The 26,451-nt window shown below is 39.9% G+C and overlaps 1 protein-coding gene across 6 annotated transcripts in view; it reads left to right on the forward strand.

The window, feature by feature from the left end:
• Positions 1 to 26,451, forward strand: part of birc6 (baculoviral IAP repeat containing 6) — a 242,480-nt gene that overhangs the window by 51,047 nt on the left and 164,982 nt on the right. For 5 of the 6 annotated variants that reach the window (XM_041180834.1, XM_041180857.1, XM_041180849.1 and 2 more), the window contains exons 9-21: positions 121 to 179; positions 1,386 to 2,783; positions 10,508 to 10,657; positions 12,834 to 13,059; positions 15,581 to 15,741; positions 16,481 to 16,615; positions 18,045 to 18,176; positions 19,026 to 19,210; positions 21,501 to 21,637; positions 22,622 to 22,783; positions 23,037 to 23,168; positions 23,394 to 23,491; positions 25,036 to 25,183. In XM_041180834.1, coding sequence (XP_041036768.1) covers positions 121 to 179; positions 1,386 to 2,783; positions 10,508 to 10,657; positions 12,834 to 13,059; positions 15,581 to 15,741; positions 16,481 to 16,615; positions 18,045 to 18,176; positions 19,026 to 19,210; positions 21,501 to 21,637; positions 22,622 to 22,783; positions 23,037 to 23,168; positions 23,394 to 23,491; positions 25,036 to 25,183 — 3,123 coding nt within the window. The remainder of the gene's footprint in view (positions 1 to 120; positions 180 to 1,385; positions 2,784 to 10,507; positions 10,658 to 12,833; positions 13,060 to 15,580; positions 15,742 to 16,480; positions 16,616 to 18,044; positions 18,177 to 19,025; positions 19,211 to 21,500; positions 21,638 to 22,621; positions 22,784 to 23,036; positions 23,169 to 23,393; positions 23,492 to 25,035; positions 25,184 to 26,451) is intronic. The other variant, XM_041180842.1, reaches the window with a different exon arrangement.

The raw sequence follows: 26,451 nt of genomic DNA on the forward strand, positions 1-26,451 counted from the left end.
TACAGTAAAAGTTTGAATTTTCTGAATTGTTCCTTCAGGTTGACATAATCCAGCTGCTGGAAAATTTCCTATTGTGGCTCATGTTGTATATGCTTCATCGAACTTTTTTTTTTAATACAGTGATGATCAGCTGGAAGATTCTGATAGTGAAGAGCATTCCAGAACAGATTCAGCAACAGGTATGATCAAAATGGGAGCTCCCCCTCTCCCTCCACCTTATTACCACTTTCCATAACTTTGGTATATGTTGACTATGCGGGATCAATGTTGGTTGCTGGCTGGCTCAATTCAGTATGTCAGAGCTAATTGTTTAGAAAGCAACCATACCAGTTCCTGAAAACATAATGACCGTGAGCTGGGAATTGACTTTATCAGGCAGAAGCAAAGTAAATAACTTCTTGGGTAATACAGTTAATTACATAATTTTAATCACCTCTGCTGTAGATTGGAAAGCCAAATAACAGCAACTGTCATTATAGCATATGACAGTTCTCTTGATCATCTCAAAATTAGCAGTTGACAATGAGACCAATTTAACGCATTTTGCTCTCCACATAGAAAATTTATAGCTAAATTTGTCCCCTGAGCTGAAGTGTCAGACATGTCTCACTGGTAACACACTCACCCCTGAAGTCAGAAGGTTGTGGTTTCGAGCCCCATTTCATAGACTTGGGCACAAAGTTTAGGCTGACACACCAGTGTAGTACTGAAGGAGTGCTCTGTTGTCGACAGTGACACCTTTTGGATGAGATGCTTTAACGGGGGGTCAACTTCCCCCTAAAATGGATATAGATTCCATGGCACTATTCGAAGAAGAACAGGGGAGTCCTGATTAGTATTTATCCCTGAACCAACACTTAAAACATTATCTACTTAATTATTTCATTGCTGTTTGTGAGAGCTTGCTATGTGAAAATTGGCTGCTGCATTTTCTACCTTCCAACTGTTCAAAATTAATGGGCAGGAAAAAAAACAGTTGGCTCATCGACCCTGCTGCCATTTTCCATAGAGAAGGAAATCTGGAAAAGTGAAAAGCTGGCGATTTATTATGCGGTTATATTTGTATGGTACATTTCACTGTACAATTTTTTTGTGGTAAATCTGCTTCAAGGTGAGGTGGTGAAGATACATGGTGGATATTCTACAGAGTAATAGGATGTGTATTGCAAACTGCTTCTGTTGGTGGAATTGCATGATTTTCATTGATGGGGGGCAAATGTCATTGGGGAACTTGTTAACACCAGATTTGAAGAATGAAATAATTTTAAAGCTCTGTCTTCGGGTAAAAGTTATGATTGTGCTGAATTATTGAACTAGACATAAAGAAATCTAGCAGCACCAGCTAATGTTTTAGAATATTAACATGAAAATCTTATTTTTATCAGGGCATACTTCTCAGAAGGAATGCAACATGGATGTCAGCATAGATGTGACCACACTGAGTATTCTTCAGCAGCCTGAAAAGCGCCAGTGGGAAATAGTGGCAAATGTGCTTGAGGACACGGTTAAGGACCTGGAGGAATTGGGTGGCAACACATCTACTGTCAACAATAAGAGCGAAAAAGCTAAAGAAAAGCACGCTGAGCAGCACAACATTCCCTTTCCGTGTTTATTAGCGGGAGTTTTATTATCTTACAAATCTGCTGCTGCCTCTCCTATTAGTAGCCAGTCACGGAGGTCTCTGGACTCTCTAAGCAGGACTCAAAGTGAAAGCGTATCTGAGCAAGTGACTATGGACAATGAATCCTGCAGTAACTCAGAGCTGAGTTCGCCATTAGTAAAAAGGACCTTGCCTTTATTGTTGCTTTATAGCATTAAAGAACCTGACGAAAAGGCAAGTAAAGTTTTTGCACAAATGAACAATCTTGTGAGTAAAAGTTTACATGATGAAGGTTTCACTGTTCCACAGATAATAGAAATGGAACTAGATAGCCAGGAACAACTCTTGTTGCAGGACCCTCCTATGACATATATTCAACAGTTCGCTGATGCTGCAGCCAACCTTGCCTCTGTAGACTCTGAAAAATGGAGTTCACTGGTTCCGAAACCTGGTGCCCTCGTCCATTGCCTGCGGCTGCCAAAGTTTGCTGAAGAGGAGAACCTCCACGTTGATTCTATCACACCCTGTGCTGACGGAATTCATCTTTTGATAGGACTGCGGACTTGTCCTGTTACACCCCTGAGTGCAATAAGTCAAGTAGAGGCCTTGAATAATTTAAATAAGTTGAACTCTGCACTGTGTAATAGAAGTAAAGGAGATTTAGAATCCAACCTTACCATAGGGATTAATGCAGATATTGGTTTTCTTCAGGAAGAGTCACCCACTGAAACAAAAACTCCACTCATAATCCAACCTGAGCAAAGAACTCTGAGTGGTGGTTATCTTCTGCTTTATAAGATGAATTACAGCACAAGAATAGTAACTTTAGAAGAGCAGCCTGTTAAAGTCCAGCATATCAAGGATCCACAAGACGCAGTTACCTCACTAATATTACTTCCGCCGGATGTACTGGAAAATAGAGACGATGACTGCGAGGAAGTAATAGATGAAACGCCTTTGACTTCAAAAAACGGGATTGTGAGAGAAAAGAAATCTAACACATCTAATCTGGGGCACTTAGTAGTCACTACTCAGGGAGGATTTATAAAAATTTTAGATCTCTCAAACTTTGAAACTCTGGCTAATGTGGAGCCACCTAGAAAAGAGAGCAGTAATGAGCTAGATCCTTTTATCTCAGTGGTGTACTGCTCTGGAACAGACAGACTTTGTGCTTGCACTGATGGTAAGAAAGTTTCACTCAACTTTTGTCTTATAGAAAAGTGTAATTCTTTAAAAGCCAAGACTTTGTGAAATTTTCTACTGTAGACTTGAAATGTTTCCATAATGGTTCTCTGTGCATTTTTACCCATCTGGTGTAATTTTTACAATTTTCGTAAGAGCACCCTTTTCCATTATTGGTTATTGTGTTATATATGATGTGTTCAGTCAGACTATGTTTGAAGCAGCTGAAGGCTTGTTGCGCAAACTTGCTAAAACATAGGGGTTTAGGTAGGTGGCACAGTGTTATTGCCGTGGATTAGTATTCCAGGGACCCAGGGTAATGCTCTGGGGACCTTGGTTCAAATCCTACCATGGCAGAAGGTGAAACTTGAATTCAATAAAAATCTCAAAGTAAAAGTCTGTAGCTGTTGCTGATTGTCATAAAAACCCAGCAACCCACCTGGAAATCTGCCATCCTACATGTGACTCCAGATCCATAGCAATGTGGTTGGCTCTTAAGTGCCCTCTGAACAAGAGCAATAAATGCTGGCCTAGCCAGCGACACCCACATCTCATGAATGGAAAAAAAATCTGTAATTGATACAAAAGCAAATAGAAGTGAATGAGGATTTTACATTCCTTTGAAGTTGACCAGTGCCTTGCATTTTCTGTAATAACAGCAAAGTATCTTAAAAAGGTTTATTTATTATGATCCTGTGGCGACTATAACTTTTAAAAAGATGTTTGAATTACCAGTGACCAACTTAAAGAAATCACACGATAAGATTTTAAGGTTTAAGGCTTTTACTGTAACAAACTAAAATCAGCACCAACATAATGTTACTTAGTAGACAACTAATACTCTAAACTACAGAAAAGACATCTCTTATTAACTTACTAATGCTAGTCTAAAGTCGCACTGAGCTTCCAATGGGCTCATGACTCTCCACTGAATCTTAACATCCAGCAACCATCAAAAGCCCTCTCCCTTGGCCACCTTGAGAATTCCCAAACTGACGTTCAACAGTAAGGCCCACTGGTGATTTCTTCACCTGGCCTCGCCAGGGCAGACCTCCCAGTGTCTTTAAATTGCCATGGGTTCCTTCTCTTTGACCAGTGAACGAGCCTTCCCCAACATCCTGGCTGGTAGCTAACAAAGAAAACAGCCTTTCCCTCTGCAGACTCCAGCAACTGTTATCCTCTTGCTCTCTCGCTATGTGATGTAGGGCTTTACAATCAGAGTGCCTGGGAGTCGGTAAGTCTCATTGTATTGGAGAGATTTAAGGGACTAAAATCATTCGTGAAACTTAAGATTCTAAAATCTGACAAATCCCCGGGACCTGATGATCTACACCCTGTGGTTCTAAAAGAGATAGCTAGCACGTCCACCATTTCTGCAGCCATGATTTTCCAAAATTCCTTAGATTCGGAAGCAGTCCCATCAGATTGGCAAATGCTTTTCAAGAAAGAAGGGAGAGCGAAAACAGGGAACTACTGTCCAGCTTAACATCATTCGTTGTGAAAATGCTAGAATCTATTATTAAGAAAGTCTGAACAATGCACTTAGAGAAGTACAGTATGATTTAGGACAAGTCAACATAGTTTTTACAAAAGGGAAATCCTGTTAGACAAATTTGAGTTTTTTTGAGGATGTAACTTATAGGATAGATAAAAGGGAACCATTAGATGTAATATACCTGGGTGTCCAAAAGGCATTTGATAAGGTGCCACACAAAAGGTTATGAGGAAAGATAAGGGTTCATGGAGTTGGGATAATATGCTAACATGGATAGAGGATTGGTCAAGAGACAAGAGCAGAGAGTGGGCATAAGAATTTTCAAGTTGGCAGGCTGTAACTAGTGGAGTACCACAAGAAGCAGTGCTGGGATCTCTGCTATTTACAATCTATATCAATGGCTTAGATGAAGAGACAGAATAATGTATTGAAGTTTTCTGACGATAGAAAGCTAGGTGGAAAGGCAAGCTGTGGGGAGGACACAGGCTGCAAAGAGATATAGACAGGTTAAGTGAGTGGGCAGCGAGATGGCAGATGGAGTATAATGTAAAAAAGTGTGAGGTTATTCACTTTGGTTGTAAGAATAGAAAAGCAGAATTTTTTTTGACTCTATCTTGTAAATATTGATGCGCAAAGAGATTTGAGTGTGCTCGGACGAGGAATGCAGTAAGTTAGCATACAGGTGCAGCAAGTAATTAGGAAGGCAAATGGCATGTTGGCCTTTATTGCAAGGGGTTTGGAGTAGGAATAAAGTCTTGCTGCATTGTACAGGGTTTTGTTGAGACCACATCTGGAATACTGTGTGCAATTTTGGCCTTCATGTTTAAGGAAAGATATACTTGCATTGGAGGTGGTGCAGCGTAGTTTCACTAGCTTGGTCCCTGGGATATGAGGGTCATCCTATGATGACAGGCTGAATAAATTGGGCCAGTATTCTCTGGATTTTAGAAGAGAGAGTGAGAGATGATCTCGCTGAAGGACACAAACCTATACCCAGGCCTGTGCTACCCAAATCGGAGTAATATGAACATGATGGGTTTATTTTCTTTCCTCTCCACATCCCTGTCTCTTCACCAGATGCCTCCCCACCCACCCACCTTGACTTCCTTTGCAATGGAATTAGATGGCTTGTTACTTTGGATCATTAAGGCAAACCAGATAACACTTTAAATGGTATAGCTAGTGATCTGGCAGCCCATCCTCATACATAGACCCTGTAGATGGGAGAAGAATCAAAGTTTAAAGAAGAAATCACGGCAGGCCAATGCCCAATTCTACCTCCATTGGGTGAAAGGGCGATATAAATGTAGTTGTTGCATCAGCAGCCAGAGAGGCAAAACTTTGCATGCTGCCTATTACAGTTTATTTGGAACTGCATCGCTACTTGTGTGGGTAAAGTAGGCACCCATGCATCCACAGTGCCATTGTCTGTTATGAATGAATCATCATTTGTTCCATTTGCCTCTTTTGGAATCTGTTATTGTTGTGAGAGCAGTGCTAAGGGAATATTCCCCTTCTTATCCATGTAGTATTTTTTCTGTATTATTTTCTCATCTGTCCCATAGACCATGTTCATTCCAGGGGATAGTTTGAAGGTCTCTGTCCAGTTTAACTGCAAGGTGACCTTCATAAGTATTCCAGGACAGCTGACCATCTTTCTTTCTTTGCTTTTTATCTCTCTCATCCTGTGTGGGAATTGCCTCGTCTTCAATAATCACCAATTTCCCACAGCTGAATTAAAAATCAGGCATTCTTTGTGAGGAAGGATAATGTGCACAGGCCTGTGCATAACTTCTGTTTTACAACAATCTTGGGTCATGATTGCATCCAGTTTATGTAATGATGTATGCAAAACTAAACACCTGGTTGGAAGCCATAGTGACTACTGTTCAATGGCTCAATTCTCACTGCCATTGTTAATTCCTCCCTTTGCATAGATTGTTCCCCAACCCTTCAGATTTGTTGTTGTTAACCATTTAACTCCATGCTCACTTCAGCTGCAATTTTCTGCTCAAGTCCATTTAGTCTGCCACCTTCTTGCTCACAGCATTGAATCTCTGCTGATCAAAGTCACTGAAACCCTTTCTGATTGTGCCCATGATGTGTTATCTTTTCTTGCACCTCTTTATCCATGATATACTGCATTGTGCTCTGCTGCCTCTCTTCAGTGATTCTACAGCACTCCCCCACTTGGTTCCATTTCTACTTGCTCTGACACAGCCAGCATATTTTACCTACACAGTCGCACTCGTATCCCAAAATTTCATCCCTGGTCCCCATCTCTTCCTCATTCACAATGTGCCCCCCCCCCCCCCCCCCCCCCACCCCATAACCCATAACCCAGGCTGGCATCCATAGGTATGGTCAGTTTTCTTGTATATGCTGATGAGGTCTAGCTCTAGTCAGCATATCCTCAACTGCACAATTACCTTCTGTATTGTCAGACTGTATGACATCAAGTTGTAGATAAGCCAATACTTCCCCTAATTAAATGTTACAAAGACCATAGCTACCTCATGCAGCACTCACCCCAAAAAAGTATTCTTACCCCTGGCTATGTTCTTTCCTCATACATTTGCGGAGGCTACAAAGCTTCAGTACCCTTTTTGATCCTGAACCGAATGACAAAGTTGTCAAGATTGTTTGCTTGCTTCCAACTTCCCCATTTCCCAATGATGAACTGGGGAAGCTTGCCTTTGCTGAAATAGCTATGTCTTGTGTGTCCCTGTCTAAATTTCTTCATTCCCTACTCAGTATGTAACTCTTCCTCCATGGTGGAGAAGGGGTTTATAAATGTAGTTATTATATCAAAACTCAGATCATAATTGGGAGTTGTGTTTGGCATTCAGTTTTGCTTCTGAGCCACAACCTTTAAACAAACATCAATAAAATGTAACGACGAAGTCTCTCCCTTCAGTGCTGCTTTGAACCTTCAAACTACTTTTTTCCCCTGCGACCAAATTTCTTTAACACTGGATTGGTCCATATTCATTGGATTTTTATTTCTGATCAAACAAAATTGACAAAGTTTGTTACAGTTTGTGTTACGTGCACACTATGGAAAGCTAGTTTTCTGATGCATAGATTGTTCAGTATTGACTTTAGATTCTGGTCATGTCATTGTGTGATTAGCCAGATTTTTTTACTTGCCCTTGATGTGCAACCTCACTTGTGATTTGGATTTGTTGACTGGGAACTTTCTTTGATCATCAGTCACTCAAATCCTATTCCATTTTTGTGAAGAAATATTGCTTCATTTGTTGACAAGTTTTCTGTTCCATTATCCAATAATCTTGTGTTTTTCCCACATGAAAATCCCTCTAACATTGCCTAAGCCATCAATCTAAAAAGTCCAGATCCCTTTTAACTGTGTTTTGCTATTGACTTGGGTAATTAGCTTAGTGCCATCACTGTCACAGACTGTTTTGCTTCAGATAGCATTCTGCTGGTTTGATTTATTTTAACAGCAATGGCTACAGAACCTGTAGAAAGTCTGAAGATAGGTTCTGCGAACCCTTCAAAGCCAGATCTTTTGTATTTATTTTGCCACCTACTACCTTTTATGATAGTTTTGAAACATTTAGCTAGTTTCCAATTCATTCTGTGTGCCTTAATCATTTTTCTAAGCATTATGCAGAATGTCATCAAAGATCTTCTGAAAACGCTGCTTGGTTTGGTTTTATTGATAAGGTTGCCCATATACATGAAGCCTGTTTTACAAGGAATTCCATTAAATTTATGTGATGTGACTATTTTGCATGAAAGATCCACATTGGCCACTTATTTCCCAAAATCACTGGAAAATTACAACTCTTTTTATTGCGGAATTGGTGGCAATCGCATTGCCCTCTGGAAATTGTCCAGAATCGCACCACAGCTTGTCTCTCACTACCACTCCTGAGTTCTACCTGGTGCTGCTGTAGCTCCAGAAAATAAAATACTTCTACATACTGTATTGTGGAGTTGCTTATCTTATTTTTCCAAGATCAGGAATTCCCACTCTTCTTTGTTCAGCACAATTCTCCAGAGCAGAAGATTTGGATGGAGCTGTGAGTAATAGTGACAGGCATAAGAATATAAGAAATGGGAGCAAGAGCAGACCCCCAAAGCCCATTGAACCTGCTCCACCATTCAGTACGATCATGGCTCATCTTGGGCTTCAACTCCACTTGCCGCTGGCTCCCCATATCCATTAATTCCCCGAGAGACCAAAAATATGTCTATCCCAACCTTAAATGTATTCAACCATGGAGCATCCACAACCCTCTGGGGTGGAGAATTCCAAAGATTCACAACCCTTTGAGTGAAGAAGTTTCTCCTCATCTCAGTCCTAAATGATTGGCCCCTTATCCCGTGTTTTGGATTTCCTGACTAACGGAAACAATCTCTGTGTCCACCCTATCAAGCCTCTTCAGAATTTTGTAAGTTTCAATGACATCGCCTCTTATTCTTCTAAACTCTAGAGAATATAAGCCCAGTTTACTCAGCCTCATCATAGAACAGTCCCCTTAACTCAAGGACCAATTTAGTAAACCTTCACTGTACTGCCTCCAATGCAAGACTGGGGCAGCTGACTCTGGTGATGCTGGGGAAGCATGTAGAATGGCATCATGTACTTGGGGTGGGGGGGCGGGGGGGAGAAGGAAGAGTGCAAACTCTTTATGGGTGAGGCAGGGTGGTGGGGCAGAGGCATAACGCCTCCATGATCTGACAAGGGAGGGAAGTTGATAAATAATTTAACTCTCAGGTTTGCCACTAGAGTTCACCGGTAAACTTTCACAGCAGCTTGGAACTTTTCCATAGAAAATAGAGGAAACATTCCAGTAACTTGCACATCAATCTTTCTTAACCATAGAATTTGCTCATTGACGAATGTTGAAATATTTTGGTGCAAATGACTATATGTTCCTTTTAATTTGGGAGGAGGGGGTGAGTGTGTTACGCTGGTGTGAGGAGGAGGATGGATGGAGGAGGTAGTGAATGCCCGTGCTGGAGAATAGGGCACAAACAAGTTAAACAAATTTCCCACTGCATCAGTTTGAGTTTATAATTTCCAAGCCAAGGGGTTTGGTAGATAGTTGAGAGTCCCTCAATTTATTGTTGCATGATGCCCCAGGCATAGATGCAATTTCAAGTACCAAAAGAATGAAAAAGTAGATTTTATTCATCAAAAAAAATGCAATCAGGCAATTCTTGCATGAGAGTTCTCCCTGTGAAAATTCTGGTAGCTATTTAGGATTACAGATAAGAGTCAGAATAACAAGATGTTTTACACTGGATCATGGGCAGCTTGTGCAGTGCTGCCCATTCAAGCCTGGAGTGAGATTGCCCAAAGTCATGTCGCACAAGATTCTTGTAGTTGACATTCCTTTTGTTAACCTGTGCTTAGGTCCAAGAGGCAATGGGGCATTGTTCCAATCACCTAAAGAGCTCAGTCCTTTGATAAATGTGAAAGTGGCTGGAATTGGTAACCATTATTATGAAAATATCAATTGTGAAAAAGTTAAATGACAGTAGTGTCATTGCTGTTTGATAGTATGTTGTTGGAAAAATTTGATTATTAATTACTCTATGGTTTTGGATTTAATCTGGATTATGTGAGGGAGGGGGTGGTCTGGCTCTTTTTGTGGTTCAATTGCAATTTTGGGCAATCTGTTAGACCAGACAGAAGCAGCATTGTGACATGCAATAAAAATAAGATCTGTTTTGCCAATTTATAGTCAACAAGAATGTTGGTTTGTCTGCACATTAAATTGACTGTAATTGGAGAACATATAGGGGAGTTGGGCACCATTCGACAGAATCTGGAATCGAATTATGATGCTAATGAAATGGTATGGAGCTTGAGTTTTTAAACTGAGCCTAGATAATCTGCTGTTTTCATGGTTACAATTGATGATTAAATATACTATAGCAAGAGTTACTCAGTTAATTAATCAAAAATAATCTGGCTACCATCTGAAGGGTTGTATTTGAAGGGCATTTTTGAAAATTAATGATACTGGCATCAAGTACTTGTATGTATCATAATAGGGTGGACATTGGGTCCTGGACAAATCAGATCAGAGGATATTTGCAGTGCAGCCTTGTGAATGTGTTCAAATAGGCTGATTAAGGAAGGGCGTTGAATGCATTCATAAAGTTGCCTGCAGGCTGAACTATTTTGCCTCTCAGTTGGGAATTGGAACTAAAGAATGTGTTGTGACCAAATTCTTTTTATTCAAAACAAGGTGGAGAACTTCATTTCCTTCAGATTGGAGGGACTGGTGAAGATGCAGATGAAACAGATATATTTGTGGATGGCAACCTTCCGAAAGGGGCAGATCAGTTGTCTGAAGGAAGCAGACACACATCTAACCCATCTAGTCCTGGAATTACAGGTAACATTTTGGTATCAGGCAAGTCGATAGGTATTTGCCTTGCTTCTCGTGTGTTCAGTCTTTAGATGAGTAATGCAAAGTTAAATCTCGTGGTAGAATATTTTTATTCCTTTGTTTCTTTTCAGGGGGATACTTGGTTTTTGCATAGTTATTCGGATAAGATTAAGTTATAAGGTAGGGGAGGAAGAAGAGAAATCAAGCCGTGTCCTATCCTGTGGAATGTGTGTGTCTAGGCCAACATTTTCCCCTCAATCAATACCATCAAAGGTTAACTTGTTATTCCCCTCATAACTGTTTCTGGCAATCACATTTTCCTACAGTATTCTCTGTGCTTAAAAGTAATTAATTAAATGTGAATTGTTGAGATGTTTAGAGGACATGATAGAGATTTAAGAAAGCAGTTCTTTTTATGGTGAATTTCTAATCTTGTAAAAAGTGATCAATTGAAGAAGGAGGGGGTTAACTGTGGAGCCTTATGAATGCTGAGTTACAGGCCATGTATTGGTAACAACTTGCCTAGGGTGGTGGTGGTGGCTGGCGTTTATTTTGATTTATTATTGTGAGTATGAATTGTAATACCAAAGGCAGTGAGATTAGAGGTCAGAGAGAGGGATATAAGTAAATGTATCTGTCTCAACCCACAGTTACTCTGGGAAAGGTGGAGCTGGAGACAACAGGATGTTTGGAATTTGACCATTGGGAATCCTTCTATTGAGTGGAGGAAGCTCAGTTTTAACTGAAGCTTCAGAATTTATTTAAAATGTTGGAAGTGTTTTCTAAATATTTTATAGTCTCCCCATTTTCGGGAAAGGGGTGTCAGCATTATTTCTTGCTTCGTCTGTCTGTATGCATTTGGTTTACCTTCAGAGTAGTCTCATTCCTGTACAGCAAGCAAACTTCATAATCCTCTTAAATATACAATTTTTTCCAATAAACTAAAGGAGTGGGGAGTCAGAGTAAGACTTGCTTATTTTTCAAAAGTAGTGGTGTGTCAGAGCAACTTTTTTTTCTGCATTTTTGCTAAAATGACTTCTCTGCATCCTTTTTTGAGTGTGATGTAAACCTTTTGTATCTTCAACACAAAAACAACATTTCAACCAAATACTTTTTCTGAGTTTTCGTTAAACTAATCAGATCGTAGACTTATTTTGCGAGTGAGAAAATTGGAATCCATAATCACACGCTCTTGAGATTTTCATAAGTTAGACTTAAGTAGGTTTTACTCAAAGAATCATTGGTTTAATAAAAAAAAGTGAACATCTGCAAGTTGTATATAATTTTAAATTCCTGACTACTGAAGCAAGTTTGCAGTGTACCAAATGAAAACATTCACCATGGGGTTATAAATCCCAATTTAATTTTGTTCTTTGCTGTCAGTTGTATGGTTATGAGGGATAAGTGAACACAGGACTTGACATTAGGAGTTGCTGATATTGAGCTGGACTGTGACTCCATGAAGATAATTGGTTTGAGAGATTTTTCAATGAATGTCCCTGTTGGGAGGTTTATTTTTGGATTTTTTTCATCCTATATTTTTCTTCAAAATTGGCTAGAGGAGTGAAATCTTATTTGTGTGGTACTGCTTGTGGCAATCCAAAATAATCCTGAGTAAAAGTGGTATTGATGCTTTAGTGGCCAGCATATTCAGGAGACATGTTGGCATAGTGGTACTGCCACTGAACTAGTGATCCAGAGGCCCAGGCTAATACTCTGGGGACATGGGTTCTGATCCCCCCACAGCAGCTGGTGGAATTTAAGTTCAATTAATTAAACTGGATTTGAAAGGTAGTCTCAGTATTGGTGCCATGAAATTATCCTTGATTGTTGTCTGGTTCCCTAAACCCCTTTAGGGAAGGAAATCTGCCTTCCTTTCCTGGTCTGGTGACTCAGGTTCTTTGACTCCAGACGCACAACCAAATGGTTGACTATTAACTGCCCTCTGCTAATGGCCTAGCAAGCCAAACTGCTACAGATACTGAATGGACGGCAGTGGTTCAAGAAGTCAGCTTACCGCCTCCTTCTCAAGGGCAATGAGGGATGGACAACAACCGCTGGCCTTGACAGCGATGCCCACACCTCATGAAAGAATTTTTTAAAAAGCTTCCATTGTGGAGGAGAGGGGAAGAAAGAAGGTGGTATTGCTAAATGTATTTGACCTTTTTATTCTTCATTGTAGGGGTTGACTTGTTGGTGGACCAGCCTTTCACTGCAGAAGTATTGACATCACTGGTGGAACTAACTAGATTTGAAACGTTGACCCCACGATTTTCAGCCACGGTCCCTCCATGTTGGGTGGAGGTTCAGCAGGAGCAACAGCAGAGGCGACATCCTCAACACCTGCACCAGCAGCACCATGGGGATGCAGCCCAGCATACTCGCACCTGGAAGCTACAGTCAGACAGGTGCAGCAAAACAAATTGGTCATGATTAAGCAAACGAGTTTTCCTTTTTCATCTGTAAAGCTGAAAAAGTTTGAATACCACGTTTCTTAATTTACGACATGTTTTAAATTCTATTAATGAATTTGGTTCTGCTTCATTTAAACCATTGTTAATTACTGTATATCTTGATGTTGTTAGGCTACAGCATTAAATAGCCAATTGGTTATGGTACTGGGTTTGTAACTCCAAGATCAAGAGTTCAAATCTCACAATGGCAAACTATGAAACAATGTAACTTCATCTGAATAGGAACAGATGGAAATGTGTTTGTACTCGAAAGAGTTACAGCATTGATGAAACGCAGTTTCCTTCAAAGATTAAAGCCATCATCCTTGCCCACCCTTGCTGTAGGTTACTGTCCTCCAGGTACCATCTCAGGCTGAACCAGGCTTTCACAGCCTCTGTATACTATATAGTCCCAAGTTTCCGCCTCCGGGTCACTACTTTCCATCACAAAGACTATCTACTTCCACCTACAAAATATCGGCCATCTCCACCTATATGTTATTGAAACTATTATCCATATATTTTGTTATCTCCAGCTTCCCTGCCAGATCTCCTATTCACCACCCTCCAAAAACTTCAGCGCGTCCAAACATTTACCACAGGAATCCTGTTCTCATGCCCATTATGACTTCTGCCTTCACTGGCCTACATTGATTTCTGATTCTCCAATGTTTCAGATTTAAAATTCTTAACCATGTATTTAAGTCCATACATGGTATTTTGTTTTTATAGCTCTAACCTTCAGTAGCATAACTTTCAGGACTTAACCTCCATTGAAATCGCCTTCTGAGTCTAGCCTTTTGTGTATCTTGCGCACCTCTCCTGTCCATCACGAAAAGTTAGTTTGCAGGTTCAGCAAGTGATTAAGATGGCACATGGAATGTTGGCATTTATTGTAAGGGGAATGGAATATAAAAGTAGGAAAGTTTTATTGCAGCTGTACAGGGCATTGGTGAGACTACATCTGGAATACTGTGTACAGTTTTGGTCTCCTTATTTGAAAAGATATAATTGGGTTAGAAGCAGTACAGGGAAGGTTCACGACTCATTCCTGGGATGAAGGCCTTCTCTTATGAAGAAACGTTGAACGGGTAGGGCTTATACCCATTGGAGTTTAGAAGAATGAGAGAGAAGTTTATTGAAACATATGAGATCCTGAAGGGACTTGGAGGATGTTTCCACTTGTGGGAGAGACTTGAACAATTTAAGAATAAGAGGTCTCTTTTAAGATGGAGATGAGAATTTTTTTTCTCCGAGGGTTGTTGGTCTGTGGAATTATCTTCCCTAGAGAGCAATGGAGGTTGGGTCATTGAATTTATTCAAGGCAGAGTTGACAGATTTTGATGGACAAGGGAGTCAAGGGTTATGGGGGGCAGACAGGAAAGTGGAATTGAGACCACCATCAAATCAGCCGTGACCTGCTAGTAAGAATCCAATAGAATCCAATCAGTTAAAAACCCTTAATTTCTGTCGAAGCTCGAAGATCAAATGGCCTACTCCTCCCAAGTCCTATGTTCCTATGTTTCCGATGTTCCAACCTTTGTCCCTCCATTGACAGCCATGTGTACAGCTGCCTAATTCCCATGCTTTAGAATTCCTGCGCTAAATTTCTCCTCCTCATCCTTAGAAGCCACTCCTTTGTCCAAGTTTTTGGTCACTGCATCTGATATCTTCTCCCTTGCCTCAATGACTTTTTTTTCGATTTCGCCTCTGAAATGCTTTGAGACACTTTTCTGCATTTTAAGGCACTGTTAATGTGGTATTGTTTCTATGACAGAAATTAAGGGTTTTTAACTGCTTGGATTCTTATTAGCTGGTCGCAGCGCGCACTGGGTTAAGAATTGTCTCGCTGTACACATCCCGGATTGACTGACTGATGTATGTAACTTTGGGCAAGTTCTTGCTATGTCTTAGTTGATTGATACCATTCCCTTTACTGAAGACGTGTCTTGAAACATTCGGTGTTTAAAACTGGCCAATAGACCAAGCCCTTCATTCAGTTCAATCGCAAACATAGTGCGAGCCTTGATTGCAGCTTTAGGTGTACTGAAATGGAAGCTCTGAAGGAGAGATTTAGATTTTTAGTCAAGACTTTACATATTAGTCTATAATGGTTTACCTTAAGTTTTGAACAATTCAGAAATACAGCAGGATGGATTTTTATGAATATTCCTCATGCCCTATGGAAGGAGTTCAGCCCACACTTGTGTTGAGTCCTCCCTGTCCATCCTATTTATCTGTCAAATCTAAATAAAAGAGATGTTTTTATTCACATTCACTAGAACATTATTTTCCAGATTGCTTCACCAGCAGTGTTTTCTGAAAATTAGAGCTTTAAGGTACTGGATAAAATTGGCAATATTTCATATTTGCATAATTGATTTGGCTTCAGCTTCTGGGATTTCAGCATTTGGAAAATGCAGTTTTCTATGAAACACCACTGTGTACTTATTTCTGTGTGATTTTTTTTTAATAGCACCAGCTGGGAGGAACATGTCTTTGAGCTGGTGTTGCCCAAAGCCTGCATGGTTGGACACGTGGACTTCAAATTTGTCTTGAATTCAAACATCACAAACATTCCACAGATTCAAGTCACTTTATTGAAAAACAAGGCACCTGGTTTAGGTAAAGTCAATGGTAAGGATTTTCTTTTCAACTTTCAACTATGTTTTTCTGTAAATTTGATTGCAAATATGTTCCAATAAATTAGAGTTTAATGTCTTTAATCTATAAATAAATTACCTGGGCAGGGGGAAGTGTGGAGGCTTAAAATAGTGACTTGAATTATTTCTTTAAGAACCCTGTTGCTTCTGTTATAATCTACAAAATGGTATGTTATTGAAATGGTGTATCGATCAAACGTTTAAAGTAAATTTACTGTAATTGTAGAAAATAACCAGTAATTGTCAGCGGTGGTTTGGTGGGATGGGGGCACTCTTGCCTCTGGCTCAAAGTAAGGATTCATGTCGCACTCCAGAGACTTGAGCACAAAAATCTAGACTGCGTCTCCAGTGCAGTAGTAAGGGAATGTTGCACTATTAAAGGTATTGTTCTTTGGATGAGACGTTAAATCCAGGCCCTGTCTGCCCCCTCAGGTGGATGTGAAAGATCCCACGGCATTATTTTGAAGAAAATCCATGGGAGATCTCCTGGTATCCAGGCCAATATTTATGCCTCAATAAGCATTACTAACACAGATTATCTGCTCATTATCACATTGCTGTTTGTGGGAACTTGCTGCGTACAAAATTGGCTGCCATGTTTCCTACATTGCAACAGTGACATCACTTCACTTTATTGGCTGAAAAGCACTTTGGGATGTCTTGAGGTTGTGAAAGATTCTATATAAATGGTAGTCTTCCTTCCTTTCTTGCAGAGTCTGCAGTTGACAAGCAGATATTGTTTCCTTTATCTCCGGCTCCTCATGTGGAGGTAGAGAGAAATGGGCGGTCTGGACTTGCTGATTTAAATGAAGACGTGCAGTACACAATGGATGTGGATGAATCTCAAGGTTAGCTAAAATGTGCCATTTGTGAAGGAAAACTTAATCCACAACACTGACTGGTCCCATTCTTTAAAAAAAAAACTTGATTTGAGACAACTGGCAATAACAACTGGAGTTTTGTGCTTTAAATTTTTGCAAGTGTATCGTTAAGGACTGAGATCAAATAGATATTTGGGGAGACCCTGAACATATGCAATTTGCACTGCCTTTTCTTGATGCATTTCACATTTTAATTTGCATACAGTAGGGGGAGAAAATTAGAATCTGCTGAAGTTTCATTCCCTCCACTGACCAGAATATCGATAATCCTTGTTCAGCCTGTTCATGTGGCTGGGGGGCCACATTTCAAAATGTTTCTATTCAAGAGGCCAATGAGCAAATGTTAGTAAGATAAAGTTTGGCACTGCATTAAGCAGGATTTTCGAAAAAGAACTGGGATATGAGAAGAAACAACCTCCTGAGCAAATAACAAAATCAAAGCAATGAATTGATTAAAATAAAATGAGTAATAAATTAAGATGAGTGTTGGAGTATGATAGGGTGCGTGTGTGTGCTTGTGTGTGTGTCTGGCTCACTCCCAGTCTCTGGGTGCTCCCTCTCATGCACTCAGCCACACCCACTGTGAGAATGAATGAGTGTGTGTTGGAATGTGGGGAGTGGGGAGGTGAAAACCCTGAAACTGGGAGTGAGCCAGACTTACACACACTCCCCTGCTGTGCACATGCATGTCTGCGCACGCGCACACTGCCACATGCATGAAGTCTTCCAACCCCCGCGTGCGCACTTCCACCCACCGCTCCCTCGCTCTCACACCCGCTCGCACTCTCTTGTGCTCTCTCCTTCTCCCCCCTACGCTCAGTAGCCTCAGGGGCCACATCCCAGCCCGCAACCCGTGTGTTGCACAAACCTACATTTACTAATATTGCTTCACTCTTCAGTTTTTGTTTTAAAGTTCCTAAAGGAACAAGGCTAAAAATTATTCAATAAAACAAACCAGTTTGAATTTGGAAATGAAACACATGCAGATATAAGAGCTGAACTATGATAAGAAATTGAATTTGAGCAAGACTGCTGCTCTCCATGTTTCAAAGGCCTGTCAGATTCTGTTTCTATAGGTGGGAAAATTGTGCAAAAAGATGCTGACTGGCTACAGCACTTTTTTTTAGCAAAAGTATCATTCGTTCATTGTTGGGTCTTTGAAAGGATTCAGTGAGTTCATGCCTTCAAGATGTGCAAATTCTGTAGGATGACTTTGGGGTTCACTTGATGGGTGTTTGACTATTCCAGCAATCAGTGTAGCTTGCATTATTGGGGATTTCATTCTGTTCGCTCCCACCTTAGTTGTAAGCTGCTCTTTGTATGAGAATTGTTTCAAAATATCACAGTGCATAGCACTAAGACTAAATTTTTTTCTTCCATTCTATACACTGAGAAGGTCCCAGGCTGTGTCAGTTTCTGGAGGAACACAAAGAAGATATATTGTGTGGACCAGTATGGTTGGCCAGTGGCTTGGATCTTTCAGGACATGCTGGGATCCTGACACTAACCAGCCCTAAGCTAATTAAAGGTAAGGTCAAGTTGGCTTAGCTTCAACTACAGTGGAAACCATATTGCTTTAAATAGCAATATATTAAATGTATAAGTGAGTTAAGTGAACTTGATCTGTCTCTGCCAAGCTTTTAGGGGTTGTGCAGCTACGATGCTAATTTCACGCAATTTGGTATTAAATTAATCTCACTTGTATGCTATTTAGATCCTATTGTTCCCCTAGTGCAGTAAAGGTTATTTTCCTGTGGTTGCGTTAATAGAATATTTTTAGAGTGTGGTTGAATTCCTACTCCTGACATTTGATTACATATAGCATAGTCAGCATGCAAAATGTCCTCACTTTGAGCAGAATAGAGAACCAAAATAAATTTCTGTAAAAACTTTGATAGAAGATTTTGCATTAATATACTTGCACTGGGCAGAATAAAAGGATGATTGTAACTGACAACTAGAAACAACTGAGTTTTTAAAAAATGAGAAAGGTTGCTTGGAAATCCAAGGGTGATGCCAATTTTTTTGGCTCCTTGTCTATCTGACCAGAAATCTTTTGCATCACTTGCTTTTTAGGATTAATTAAATGTGGACTTAGATTTTATAAAACCTTGAAGCTATATTTAATAATGATGTTGATATGTGGTCAAAAATGAGCCATTGGCTTAAGTTCTTCCCTACTCACGATATGTCAGAACAAAGAGCTTTGAAAATATCCACTCTGCCTCTTCGCTAACCCATTTTCTTTCCCATACCATTGATATCCAGTGGTGAGACTATAATGCAATTAGAATGTATCCTATCTAGTGGCTGGGGAGTGGGGGGAACTTGTGCTTTTTCTATTTAAACTCAACATTTTTTATCTTTGCTTTCTCAGCAGGCATGGCTGGTGGCAAATATCGCTCATTTTTAGTTCACATTAGATCGGCTAATGAGAAATCAAATGAAGAGAATTCTAATGGTGGTGGAATAAGGCCAGTCATGAGAATGCAAGCCTTGAAACCACAGAATAGCAAGAGTCACTCTCTTGCTTCATTACTGGCTAAAGTTACAGCAGGAAAGGTATAGTAGTGGGATGTAAAGAGAACAGTTTTGAACCTGTACTTCATGTGAAAGTTCCCAAATGTTTTCCCTTTGTGACCCCATTTTAATATTTCACACTGGGACTACAGAACTTGAGTATTGCTGAAAAAAGAGAAATGTCGAAGCTTTTTGTCTTACAGTCATCAGTCACTTGCTAGAATATCAGGATAAGGCAAAAAAATAACAATTTATACTATAAGTGAAGGGGGTGCTGATTGGTTGGCAGGTGGACTCTGATTGGTAGAGGCATTGCCATGGCAAATGCACCAGTGAAGATGCCTGATAGTTAACTGCCAAGCATTGTTTGAAATTTAAACCAGGCAGCCTGACCCTGGATGGGCAGACATTGCCCTGAGGAATGAGTCAGAGAATGGCGGTCACTTATTTTGTTTAGCTGAAACAGGCGCAACATGAATTTTCTATCTGCAAAGAACAGGGCCCTGTGTACTAATATACGTAGTTTCCAGTACACGCAAACGCACCCCACTGTGAGCCCACAATCTTGAATAGGTTGTCAGAGTAAATCTGAGCACATGAGGATTATTTAGCAAATGTTGCCCAAGCACGGAATCACATCTAATGTTGAACACTGTGTTTATTTGAGTTTTGCAAGCACAGGCTGGCTGGGTACGGTCTGTACCTTGCTCGTTCTGAACAGTGGCTGGGAGATGCTGTGTATACAATCCCGCCAGTTTTTGGAACAATTGGCCTACATATCTAGCATCACACTGGCACTGAAATTCATATAACACAAATCTCATTTGTTTGATAGGCAGAACATCTTTTTGGCTTGACAGCAGCGTCCTGTTAGTGGCAAATACCACTCGTGTTGCTACTGCATTGTAGCAGCGTGAAAGAGTGTTGCAAGGCCTTAAGACCAACTGGACATACACATCAATAAACCTGACAAAGGGAAGGGAATAATTATTCTTAACAAGTGTGACTATATCAAGAAAATGCATGCCATTCTTAATGTCCAAATTCAGATCCATTGGGCTACTGCTCAACATGACTGGACAGCCTTGCTCGAAAGTAAGCCAAAAAACACTTGCTGGACTTGTGCAAGAGTGATGAGCTACTGTGATATATATGACGGGGTTTGTCCTCATGGTTTGCTGCGTCCGTGTATGTATGGGCAGTCCAAGACACACCTAACATTCTACCTTTCAAACAAATGAGTAATGTGGTATGAGTTTCAGTTCCAGTGTGATGCTAGGTATGTAGCATCGCCTCAAAGACTGGCAGATCATATCAAACAGCATGTCCTAGCGGCTGTTCACAACAGGCAAGTTACAGACCGTACCCAACCAGCCCGTGCTTGCAAAACTCAAACACAGTGTTTAACATTAGATGTGAATCTGCGATTGGACAATATTTGCTAAATAATCTTCAGTGTGCTAAGAATTCCGCTGACAACCAATTTAAGATTCAGGCGGGCTCACGTGTGGCATATTTGCATGTGCTGGAAGCTACATACATTAATACAGGGGGCCCTGTTCTTTGCAGACAGGAAGAACATGTATGCACATTGCGTCTGTTTCAGTTAAACAAAATAAGTGACAACCATTCGCTGACTCATTCCTCAGAACAATGCCTTGCCCAATCAGGGTTAAGCTGCCTGGTTTAAATTTGAAAAAACTGTTGGCAATTAACTGCCAGCTACTATCACTGGTGCATTCTTCATGGCAATGCCTCTACCAATCAGAATCCACCTGCCAACCAATCAGCACCCTCTTCTCATATAGTATAAAGTGTTGTTTTTCCCTTTTATATTGGTATTCCTGCGAGTGTCCTGATGAGCGCAAAATGAAAAGCTTCGAATCGTCTCTTTTTTTCAGCAATGCTCAATTTCACACTTGGGTGTGACCCCATAGTGAAAATTGGGTGGGGGAGATGGAGGGCTCTGGAGAGATGCTGACTGAGCAGTGGGAAGCTGAGTTCAAAGTGCAGGAATACAAGCACAAAAAACTAAGACATCTACCATTTGCAGTCTCTGTTGGTGTCAGAGGTCAGGCATCATAGCTCACTTCATTGAGCCATGCCCACTTATAAATAAATATGTATCAATATGCTGATCCCACGACTGTCAAATCTGAGTCTTTGCTCTCCAGCTGCCACTGGGTGCCTTGGAACTTGCGACCCCAGTTGCTCGTCCTGCCACCCCACTGGGGGTTGTGACATCGGTTTGGGAAGCCCTGCTTTAGTATATGAAAATTCAGTGTTAGCTTCTGTGTTGGTGTACTTAAACCTAATGTTTTTCTTTTAATAGGAAAAACCATCCACCTCAAAGGCCTCTGAGCCTGGCAGCTCCTCTAAGAAACCCGACAACCTCCGAGGCTGTGATCTGCTGCAAGAAGTTTCTGTCACTATTCGAAGATTTAAGAAAACTTGCATCCCAAAAGAAAGGTGATTTCTGGATTTTTATTGGCTTTTTGAATGGGAGCTTGAAAACACAGTCTCTTTGTTCCTGCTTTCTTTCTTGACCCCTTCCTGCTCAATTTCACATTATGCTTCTCTCAAAGGATAAGCAGATTACTTAGTTATAGGTTGAAGGAGCAGGGCAGGTGGAGAACGAGAGAAAAGATAAAACCTTTCAAATGAATTGAATTTTTAAAATGGGCATAGAAAAGTCTGCTACAAAATAAACTTGATTAAGTATCACTCCTGTTGGATTTGGCACCTCTAATAAATATGATAGATGTTTTCAGGTTAATTACTAACTGAAATTTGTGATGTTCATAGTTTGCTGAAATATAACTTGAGAATTCCTGCAGCCTAGACTAATATTTTCTATTTTAGGACCGTTGGAGTGTAGAGTTTTTTTTAATCTTTGGTTTTGAAGCTAAATTATTAACTTTGAGACTTTAATGACATTAAAGGTTCCACATGTACCATCGCATCAACAATGATGCAAAATGTTTTTTTTTGTCCCCGTTGACAAAAAAGAAGCAATATGGTACCATGGGCACTAAAGTCATGATTGCATGAATATGTCCGAGAGGTTGTTTCACACTGATCTGGTTTTTCACCATTTACAGCATAACTCCATATTGTTCAGCTTAATCCTCCGAGGGTGTTATTTTGACTAGGTTCACATAGATTAAATTTTTGGGGATGATTCCTACTGGAGAACAGAAATTATACTTTGGAGGGACAGGGCGGGAAATAATCTGTGTACACAGTTCTTACCGCACTATATAGCATTGTGAAATGCATGGCAGTAGTTCCTCTCTCTTTTTTCCCTATCCTTACTTAAATCGAGGAATACGGATCGTATATATTTCAGAAGTTTAAAAATAATGCAATTGGCGAGATTAAGGCAATTAAAAACTGCCTCAGTGGTTGTTTGCTGTGTGGTTTCTTAGGGTAATTGCTGGTTTTGTCTTTTAGGGTGCAACGGTGTGCCATGTTGCAGTTCTCAGAGTTCCATGAAAAGCTGCTTAATACACTCTGCAAGAAGTCAGATGATGGTCCTGTCACGGAGCATGCTCAGAGCCTTGTGTTAGATATCCTCTGCTGGTTGGCAGGGGTTCATGCAAATGGACTGTGCAGGTAGGATGGAGTGTGCAATAATGTTTAAACTGGAACTTGTGTAAATCTTGCAACATTTCATTAATTATTGCAAGTAAGCAATAGGTTCTTTTTATTTTATCTACGCAATGCAGATAATTATGCTTTGAATTGCAGCTGTACTGTTTGCTTCGTATTTCTTTTTAACAGTTGAATATTTGGCTGCTCTTTTGCAAATAGAAACCTCTAACATCAGATATTGTGATCTTTTGATGTGTTTGTATTTCAAATACAGTTTCAGAGATGGCAAAGAAAGTCTGCACGCAAAAACCAAGAAAAGACTGTCTGGCATTGTACGAGTTTGCTTCTTTGAAGCCGGTCGAAGTATAGCTCACAAATGTGCCCGGTTCCTTGCGCTTTGCATAAGGTCAGAAATATCCTATGAAATAATAATTAATTTACAATTTTTTTAAAGAAACACTAATTGCAATTCAGCACCAAATGGATAACTAGTTTAAGATCGGTAGCCCCCATTTATTGTTTCTTGGGGCTGTAATGAATAAAACTTTTAAGATGGATTATTATCATCATGCTTTTTGTTTTTAAATTATACTTACAACATTTTCCCCATCCTTTTTCCTATCCTTTTCAGCAATGGGAAAACTGATCCAAGCCAACTGGGATTTGGAGGAGCTCTGCTGAAAGCTTTACTTGATAATTTGCCATACTTGCCTGCAGCAGCAACTGGTGGTAGGTTAAACTCTGTTTCTGTTGATAACTCTATAGCCCTGCATGAAAAGTGTAGCCTGCCTTTTGCACTCAAAAGTGTGATTTTTTTCAATTCCATTAATTACCACTTCCTGTTCTGCTCATTGATTTGATATCAGGTAACTCTTATCCTCTCTGCTAAGTTTATTGCTGCTGGAGGAGCCTTAAAAAGCTTTGAGGGGTGCTGTCATAAGTTGTTCTTCTTTGCCTCACCCACCAGAAAGAAGTATAGCATTTATACAGATCTTGAGCATCTCTTTTCCTGAAAAAGTGTTAAATATGGTTTGTGTGGCATTTATACGAATCAAAACCTAAAGCTCCAATCACTTGCTCTTCTATATTTAGATTTTCCTATTATTTTGCTCTCTGTGCATGGAGAATATTTGGAGTACACTGTGGGAGTCAGGGCATTTCAATGCTGCTTTGTGCTGTAAAATGGCTTTTGCCGCCATTACCCAGTTTCCTGCTTGGGATGCTATCCTTTTTTGGTAGGAGGGGGAAGGATCAAGTATCTGAGGAGAACTTTGGTTAAGGGCCAGATGTTCATGCAATTTGGGTAGGTCTGGGAAAAGCTTGTGATGTGCAATGGAATAATCATTTAATCCTTTGAGGTGACTAATGGATATATCAGCCTAACCATGTAATTGGGTAGTATTGATTCACCTCATCCCCTTCCTTTGTATTAATGCTGACTACAACTTTTCATAAATGTCAATATTTTTTGCAATATTTTAGTTATTTGCAATACAAAATATAGATTTTTAAAAAACTATTAATAGGGATAGCTTGGCTTACAGTAACATGTGGGATGCTTCATTGAAGAATTTATTTCAACATCCATTAAACCATTTATCCTCCTGTATCTAACACAAAACTGGGTTTGTTTTGCATTGCAACAAATATGCATTTTTGTTGCATGTATGTTGCCTTGCTGAGTTTGAAAGCCATTGCGTGGTCTTCTGCGCCTCGGAGTATTGGCAGCTTTTGTGTCTCACATTAGCAATTTCTATTGTTACCTAAATGTTTTTGACTTTGATTATTATACTTGCAGTTTAGTTGAAACAAGCTTTTGGTATCTGCTTTAGTCTGGCTTTAAATTGCTGGTGTAAAGTTCTATGTTCCAAATTAAACGTACATTTGACCTAAGTAGCATGCTGAGACTAATTTAAAGGTGAAAGCATGATTCATCATTCTATTCTCGTTGTATGCAATCTTATTTTGGAAAGTGGATAGGAAGGGGAGAAATTGGATTGATGTAGGCAAAGTATTCTTAAACTGATCCCCCCCCAAACCCCTGGAGAATCAGTGGTGTAACCTGAGGAGATCCACTTATGTAGTCTGCTAATTGGACTGTTTAGTGCATATTGAAACACCCTCGGGCTGAATGGGTAAATCTACATTTTATAGAATGACATAGAATCTACAGCACAAAAACAGGCCATTCACTCCAACTAGTCTGCTCAAGTTCATGAAAAGAAGTGTGTTCATGCTTTGGAAATAATCTTGTTTCTTTTTGATGGTGTCAGGTTCTGTGTTCTGGTACTTTGTACTGCTGAACTATGTTAAGGATGAAGATCTGGCTGGATGCAGTACAGTTTGTGCATCTCTTCTCACTGCTGTTTCCAAACAACTTCAGGACCGCCTCACACCTCTTGAAGCTTTACTTCAGACCAGGTTTGTTAACAAGAAAATCGCAGCAAAAACAATTGGATTTGTAACCAGAGATAAGTTTACATTAAATGGTAAATCTAAGTTTACAAGTCCAAGACAATTTCCAGCTCTCAAATTCAGTTTTCTACTTACAATTTGAATTTTTGCTAAGTAGATAAAGTTAATCCAGAAAAGTGAAAAATAAATCTTTGGGTATGTGAGTTAAGTTGGCATGGGCTGAGCTGCAACAATTAAAAAGAAAGCAGGGAAACTAATTGAAAGACTGCTCTCCACTTGCCTGGATGGGTGTGGCTCCAACAACACACAGCTCAACACAATTCAGGACAAAACAGCCCTCTTGATCAGCATCCCATCCACCACTGATGCACAGTGGCAACAGTGTTTTCCATTTTCAAGATGCACTGCAGCAGCTCACCAAAGCTCTTTCCAAACCTGTGACCGCTACCACCTAGAAGAACAAGGGCAGTAGATACAAGGGGGACACCACCACCTGCAAGTTCCTCTACAAGCCACACACCATCATCCTTTAGAACTAAACTGCTGTTCCTTCAATATCGCTGGGCCAAAACCCTGGAGCTCCCTTCCTAATAGAACTTTTGGTGTACCTACAACAGAGAGACTGCAATGGTTCAAGAAGGCAGCTCACCACCACCACCTCAATGAGCAATTAAGGGCGTACAATGTCTCATCAAAGGATAAAAACAAATTGAGCAAAGAACTGAAAATGGCTGTCAAATAACATTCTGAATGTTTTTCATAGCTTTTTAAAATATATTAGGATGTGTTTAGGTAAACCTAAAGTTGTTCCTATATAAACTGTTGGTCTTGTGTCCATCTTTGTTTCTCTCAAAACTCTTATTTTTCATGAGCTTTGTTACTTTTTTAGCTTAATTAACAGTTGTCATCTACTTATGCCTACCCAATATATAATTGCTACATGTTTCAATTTGCTAAATATCCAGCACATAAAGCTACATTTTAGATTAAAGATTACCATAAAACTAAAATTTTGCAGTACTAAAACATTTCATGCTAACCTCTAATTTTTGTGTTGCTCCTATTACAATGTTTAGTTCAGCTTGGGGTAAAACGTTTGTGACTATGATCTTTAAAAAATCAATTTTATTGATGTTTCTGATTTGTGATGCAACTGTTCAATTGCATTAATTGGGAAGGAAACCCAAAAGTAAGGAATAATACAGGGTACAATTTTACAGCTAAAATTTACTCAATGGTAGTAAGTGATTTTTATTTTATTCTGGTCACTGGAA

This window comes from Carcharodon carcharias, chromosome 2 (genome assembly GCF_017639515.1).
Source record: "Carcharodon carcharias isolate sCarCar2 chromosome 2, sCarCar2.pri, whole genome shotgun sequence".
NCBI classification, from domain to species: domain Eukaryota; kingdom Metazoa; phylum Chordata; class Chondrichthyes; order Lamniformes; family Lamnidae; genus Carcharodon; species Carcharodon carcharias.